The 7,417-nt window shown below is 39.3% G+C and overlaps 1 protein-coding gene across 1 annotated transcript; it reads right to left on the bottom strand.

Annotated features, from left to right (window-relative positions):
- Positions 1–2,009: 2,009 nt before the first annotated feature.
- Positions 2,010–3,055, bottom strand: LOC123867966 (cuticle protein 16.5-like). Its single transcript, XM_045910298.1, has one exon. It carries the CDS (start codon positions 2,861–2,863, stop codon positions 2,102–2,104), a length of 762 nt encoding a protein of 253 aa, XP_045766254.1. The 5' UTR covers positions 2,864–3,055; the 3' UTR covers positions 2,010–2,101.
- Between the last annotated feature and the right edge of the window lie 4,362 nt (positions 3,056–7,417).

Here is a 7,417-nt window from a genome sequence, read left to right as displayed (position 1 = left end):
ATAAGAAATAAGAAATATAAAAAGCAAATTTTCATCCAAAACTAAATTGAAAAAAATTGTTTTGGATAAACAAGTAGAATTTCAAGATCATGCGGCAGAGTAGCTACCTACTCATTTTTTAACCGACTGCGGCAAAGCCAAAAGGAAGGGTTATGATTTTAGGAATCTATGTATGTATGTTTGTATGTATGTATGTATGTATGTGTGTATGTAAATGTGTATGTTTGTATTCAGATTCTGTATGTTCCACCGTAGCGCCTAAAGTACTGGGCCGATTTTGATGAATGAGGTGTCGATCGATTTATCGTAAAGGTCCAGGCGACGTAGGCTACGTTTTATACGAAAAAAATTGACCTAACGTATGTTACATGAAAAAAGTGTGGGGGGTCTCCAATTTTTTTTTGCTATTGTATCGAGTGGGGTGTCAAATGAAAGAGGAGAAAATTCTGAGTTCATAAATAATGTACTACAACATTAAAATATACCAAGTGACAGAAAAACAATTTTACTATAATATTTCAGCGTAGTCGGGTTTTAGTTTTCAGCTTTATCTTGTGTATTTATGTTCGTGCATAGGCGTGTCCATATTTATAAGTAAGTATATGTAACTATATAATATGCGTGAATGAATAGTAAATTTAAGTAAATATATGTACGGTATTAGCTGTGGTATTAGCGTAAGTAATTGAAATCCATGCATGTACTAGAAAATTAATTTATGTAATAGAAATTTGAATCGATACGTAGATAGCGTTGAATTATTTATGGAGTAGTTTAAGATTCTAGGGTAGTGTAGCGATTTTTTTTTGTGAAAGTGCACGTTTATAGATATTTAAGTTTGTTAGTAATAAATTATTTATAGATAGAATAGATAGCATTGGTAAGTACCTACAATCAAGAAGAAGTCCGTGGCGCCACCCGAATTGAGGTTTGGGCTGAAAACTAGCGCTGTAGGCATTTTGTGTATAATAATATGCGCAAGGCATACAGCCTTTATGCTGAGTCGGTACTTGCAGAACTTGCAGAATTAGACTTGTCAAAAGATTACTAATGTCAAACTTGAGCTTTGTACACCCATGCACCCAACACTCTCGTTATAATTATATTAATAGGTCCATGATTATATCTCTATGCTCGCTCATGAAACTCTAGTGTCACAAAGACGAGCCCAACTCGAAGATAACAAAAAAACGGCCAAGTCAGACTCGCGCACACCTGTACATTCTTAAACAGATTTTTATTTATTTTTATCCATAATCGCTCAAAATGTCTGAAAAATCCCCGAGTTCGGAACCATCGGTGCGTGAGTCTGACTCGCACCTGGCCGGTTTTTTCTTCTAGTATTTACAATGAGAACGTAGCTTTATCAAATAATATGGGTACTATAGACATTTTACTTCAATTGGCATCCTGTTGCTAGTATGAATCATTGCCAAGTTATTCGTTAGAAGGTAAATATTTTACATTCCCTATTACAGGGACAGATCATATACAGATTATATCGGTAAAGGCTTGAACACAGCGTGTCGGCACAGACGCAGCGACTTACCAAATTGTAATTTGTTAAAAGATACTGTGATTGATTGATTCTGTTGTACGCAATTTCTACGCAAAATTCACAGACCTCAAATCGAATGTTATTTTCTTTTTTCAGGGAGCATAAAGCATAATGAAAGAGGTAGCAACATGGTAGCAGTATATTTTATAGTACTTTATTGAAGCCGCAATGTCACGTGCATCGGAGTTTGTGACATTCGGACACTCTCAAACACCATGAACAAAATAACTATAACAAAGTATGAATAAATGCAGTATGCATCGATCTATGAATATTATAGGTAAGATTGGATGCGCTTTGTGTGCTCGATATGTTACTAGTAATTTATATAATATTATATTAAAAAAACCGGCCAAGTGCGAGGCACACCTGCGCACCGTAATTTTTTGATCATATTCAATGGACTTAAACTATAAAAGTTTGGGGTGGTGTAAAAAATGAAATATTAAGATTATTTATTAATTTACTTTATTTATTTTAAATTAAATATTTTTTTTATTATTTTAAATATTGCATTTTATAGGAATTCGTCAGATCAGCTCTTTACCAACCATGGAGACCATAGCCATGCCCTAAGGGAGCAGCATGGACGAGGGGAGCGGCGGCGAGGTAGCTGTGCGCCACGGGGGCGGCGGCGACGACGGAGATGGCGGGGCTGCTGCGCACGTCGACGCGGGACTGATGCGACACCGCGGCAGGTGCGACGTGCGCGACCAGCGGAGCGGCGTGCGCGAGCACGGGCGCGGCCACGGCGTGCGACACCACAGCGGGGCTGGACACTACATCAACGCGGGATTGATGAGAGACCGCGGAGGGGGCGATGAGGGGTGCAGACCAAGCGTAGCCCAGGGAACGCTTGTGCAGGTAGTGTCCGGCACCAGCGAGTCCGAGGCCGGAGTGGCCCAACAAGGGAGCGGCGGCGTGAGCTCCCCAGACGGAGACTGAGGGTACGACGGCAGCGGCGTGAGATACGACGGCGGGGCTGGTGCGCACGTCCACGCGGGACTGGTGCGACACGGCGGCGGCGGGGGCAGCGTACACAGCGGGGGCGGCGTACACGGCGGGGGCGGCTACCACGGCGGAGTGCGCGATGGGAGCGACGGCGACAGCTGCGTGTCCGAGGTGGGCGGGTTCCAGGGCCTTGGCTTGGAGGTGGATGGCACGGGCGTTGATGACCTCAGCGGTGTCCAGGGGGCGGCCGTGAGGGTCTAGCACGATGGCGGGGTGGTGCGCGGGCTGCGCCAGGGGGATGATGGAGCCGCAAGCCACGGCGGCGAGAGCGAAGAACACCACCAGCGATTTCATTGTGAACGTGGTCTGTGTTTGTCTGACGAACTAGATCACTTCAAACCGTGCACGGCCGACTGATAATTTCGACCCGCACTCCACCATATTTATACCGAACGGATATAATTAAAAAGTAAGGCAAATTCAGTGGGTAATTGGTCGGGGTAATACTAGAACAATGTCAGGTGTCAATAAAATGTTTGACCTCGGAGTCGTGGCGGTCATAACGAAAGAATTTCGTGGTCATAGTATGTAGTGCGCAACGCATGTGAGTATTAGCTCTGCAGCGATAGCATCGGTTAGCTAACCGGCGGCAAAGACGTTGCAGTATTTTATTTACTTATATTTTAAAAGCACGCCGCAAAAGACGTAAGCGTGATCTGAGTTTTTTATTTTCCAAGTTCACGTAATTAACTACAGGCACAATAGGTATTAGGCACTACGGAATAAACGATTAAATGATTTCAAAACGTTAAGTTGCACAGTTGTTCAAAATTCAGGTTCTGTCCATAGGTATCCTATAATTCATTCAATGCTAGGTACATTTGTAGAATGTGAGTAGAAAGGCAGCCTAGCTTAAGCAACCGGCCACGGTTTAAACAAAGAAAGGTATTGACCGGCATGTTTTAAGCTCGCTACTCGACCGCAACTTGGCCAGAGTACCTTAAATAAGAAGAATTACAAATTAGGTAGGTTATCTAACTTTTTCTGTTAGGTTCAATGATAGTATCGTCCGAAAACTTAGCATGTACAGTCGTTTTCAACAGTTGTACTTACAACTGTAACTGTACGTAGATAGAGTTATGGATATGAAGAGCTTTGGGGAGCTTTTATTGTTATCAGCTGAATTTAAATATTCAAACAAAATTAAAAGCTTTTAATTCGAAGAACTTTTTATTGACAGCTACTATTTCTATATACTTCGTGCTAGACAGGTCATTTTGAAGAAAAAAAAAGCGGGATGCTAATCACTTTTACTTGATCGCCAGTATCCATAGAGATATAATAAATCAAGTATCATACTCACTTTGACAGCTTTATAGAAAAAGCGTGAAATAAAAATTAAATTAAAAATTTAAAAAACCCCCGACACATAAACCTCTAAAAAGTAAAAAAATAATAGGTAAGTATGTATGGGCCCTTTAAGAATAGTATAAATAGTAAAGTTTTTATCCAAGCGCTCGTTGCGCCAGGGGACCGCTACCTATCATAAACTATGAAAGTCATCTGTTGTAGGAAGAATAGTTTTTGTTAACTTTAGCGGTCCCCCGACGCAACGAACGCTTGGATAAAAACTTTACTATTTATACTATTCTTAAAGGGCCCATACATACTTACCTATTATTTTTTTACTTTTTAGAGGTTTATGTGTCGGGGGTTTTTTAAATTTTTAATTTAATTTTTATTTCACGCTTTTTAAACTTTTATTCATAAATTACCGTTTATTTGTGCCATTCTAAAACCCAATTTCTATAATAATATAAATCCAATAAGGCAGCTAATATCTCTTCAAAAGTAACATCAATGTTATGTTAATTATACGTTCCATGAAATATTTTTGACCGAACATCACTAAATCAAGAATTATCTGAATGACTCACATAGTTTAACACGACCAAAACGAAATATCTGTTTCTAACATGTCGTTGCTTTAAAAATGTCCCCTTTTTACGTAGTCGTATAATAGTTCACTTTTCAAGATATACCTACGATTAAATTGAAATCGACTTTCACCCGATGAAATAAGGAATAAAGTGGCTTGTATTTCATTTTGTTTGTTATTGCATGTAAAATTTTTATTTGACATAACTTTCAAAAACTGGTCAAGTGCGAGTCTGCCTCACACATGAAGAGTTCCGTACAAGTTTTTTTTTATGTAATGACAATTCAGTTGTCGGATTTTTCTGTTTACTTGGGCCACAGGAGTAGAGTGCTTGGCCTAGAAGATATTGCTACCTGCCTTTCATGATTCTACGTAAACGGGAAGTACCCAATTTATAAGTTTTGATTCTCTTGAAAGATGACACACAGACAGACAACGAAGTGGTGAAGGAAAACACCGTCAGGAAACCTGCATGCTTAAGAGTTGGCCATAATGCTCCCTCAAAGGTGCGTGAGGTGTGCCAATACGTGCTTGGCCAGTGTGGTAGCTTCTCATTCTGAGAGGAGACTTGTGCTCAGTAGTAAGCCGGCGATGGGTTGATCCTGATGATGATGAATTTTTAACGTATTTTGTCAAAATAAATAAGCTGAGTTCAAGCAGATAAAATATAAAGAAGGTGCGTCTAATGCATCATACAAACCTGCGCGACAAAGCGACTACGATGCGGGAACCTCAGCCGCGCGGAGGGTCATCGCCTCCTACGATATTTAATGGTGCCATGCACACCTACGCGACTAAAACAGTCGAGGCTACATCTTTTTTTTTTCTACAGATACCTACTGAACCCTAAAAATAGTTTGACTATGGTTTGGGTTTGGGTTGATTGTTCGTGGCCTTTGGTTGACTGTTGGATACATTCGATGGTTGGATATTATAATTGAATTGATGTTTTCTCGTTTAACTGTGATTATAATATTTTATAAATTAGAAACTCCGCGCCTACGATCCAAAGTATCGGAGTTTTCCAAAACATTATTTTCTAATAAATAATTATGTATCTAAGCAACGTCCATCTTGACAGCTTGACATTTGCCAATTGACATAATATTATGAACCTCTGTTACAATAGTGAAAGATCCCAGGGCCACCAGCCGTCACGTATTTTCTGACGAACGAAATGTGGACGATTGAGTAGTGTTAGTATGTACTATGAACGCATGCCTACAGACCTGCTAGCTTGCTTAGACGGCCAATTTTCAGGTATCAGGTAATCAAGGTACATAAAAACATTACTTACCTCACGTGAATTCTCCAATTTTTTTTATTTTTAGCTGTTTTTTTTTAAATATTAATAATTAATTGACATAAGTAAACTATAAGAGAGTGAGAGAGAAGTCAATATATCCTAATACATGTCTTACTCAGTCTCATGCGCGTAGATAATGATGCCCTCGCGCTCAAACCCACAGAGGCATTAAAATTGAATTTAGGGGATGATTGGCCCTCTGGATCGGTCTGTCTTCTTGTAAAAGGTTTTAAAATAGTTGTCTGGTGGACATATATAAAAATGGAGCATCAGAATTTACGTGCAGTTAAGTAATTACTTATTTTGGGAGCTTTAAAGCGTCTGCAAAGCAATACGGCCGACGCGGGAAGTGCCTGGGAGTATTGGCGACATATTTTTAAGGATATTGCCTAAAATATACGTAAAAATCAGTTTGGAGAATTTACGTGAGGTAAGTAATGGTTTTATGTACCTTGATTATCAGATACCTGAAAATTGGCCGTCTAAGCAAGCTAGCACGTAGGCTAGGCATGCTTTCTTAGTACTTACTAACACTACTCAATCGTACATATTTCCTGTGTCAGAAAATACGTAACCTCTGGTGGTCCTGGGATAAAAGTAATAAGAAAACCAGAAAAGAGCTGATAACTTCCAAACGGCTGAACCAATTTTTTTGGATTATAGCTAAGAACACTCCCGATCAAGCCACCTTTCAAACAAAAAAAACTAAATTAAAATCGGTCCATTCGTTTAGGCGCTACGAGGCCACAGACAGATACACAGATACACAGATACACAGATACACAGATACACAGATACACAGATACACAGATACACAGATACACAGATACACACGTCAAACTTATAACACCCCTCTTTTTGGGTCGGGGGTTAAAAACGATTTTTGTCATATGACCCATCTAGTGCGTAGTATATATATAGACATAGAAGTCGATGAATGACAACGATAAGGTGATCCTTATATGAATATTAAATTAGTTAAGTATGTGCGTCTAAAATTATATATTTATTTAAAGACCTAATGAAAAGTGAATATTTTAACCAAACTTTGTATATTATATTTATACATTGTAATATACACGTAGGTATAAAAGCGGTAAAAGCCTATTGATTAAGAAGCCGATTACCTGTTCCAGGGGTTCGGGGTTCGATCCCGGACCTTAACTCTTCGGAGTAGGTTAACGCACAAAGCATTGTAAGCAATTCAATATCACTTGCTTTAACGGTGAAGGAAAACATCGTAACGAAACGTCCATACCAGAGTGTTCTCCATAATGTTCTTACAGGATCGTGAAGTCTGATAATCTGCATTTGGCCAGCATGGCCTGCGCCCTTCTCATTTTGAGAGGAGACCTGTGCTGAGTCTTGGGCCGGCGATGGGTTGATCAAAAATGAAATCTAAAACCTGCTTGGTTCCTAATTCAGACAACAATACTATAGATTAGCAGATACCTTATATTTTGATTTTTAACGGAACCTTTTTTTGGCCTGGACCGATTTGGATTTATTTTTTTGTTTGAAAGGGTGTAATTTGCAGAGAAAATTGTAGTAATAGAGTAAATTGCTCGCGATCAGTGTAATAGCTTAGTAAACAATAGATTTTTAACTAGGTATAGCATATTTTGATACATTAGGGCCAATAAAAATTGTTTTATTTACATTA

The sequence above is a fragment of the Maniola jurtina genome, chromosome 9 (genome assembly GCF_905333055.1).
Source record: "Maniola jurtina chromosome 9, ilManJurt1.1, whole genome shotgun sequence".
Taxonomy (NCBI): domain Eukaryota; kingdom Metazoa; phylum Arthropoda; class Insecta; order Lepidoptera; family Nymphalidae; genus Maniola; species Maniola jurtina.
Note: the sequence above shows the minus strand (reverse complement) of the source record. Positions and strands in the feature narration are given on the sequence as shown.

What these genes read in the sequence shown, in the direction of transcription:
- LOC123867966 (XM_045910298.1), bottom strand. Translation starts at nt 2,863, where the DNA reads ATGAAATCGCTGGTGGTGTTCTTCGCTCTCGCCGCCGTGGCTTGCGGC.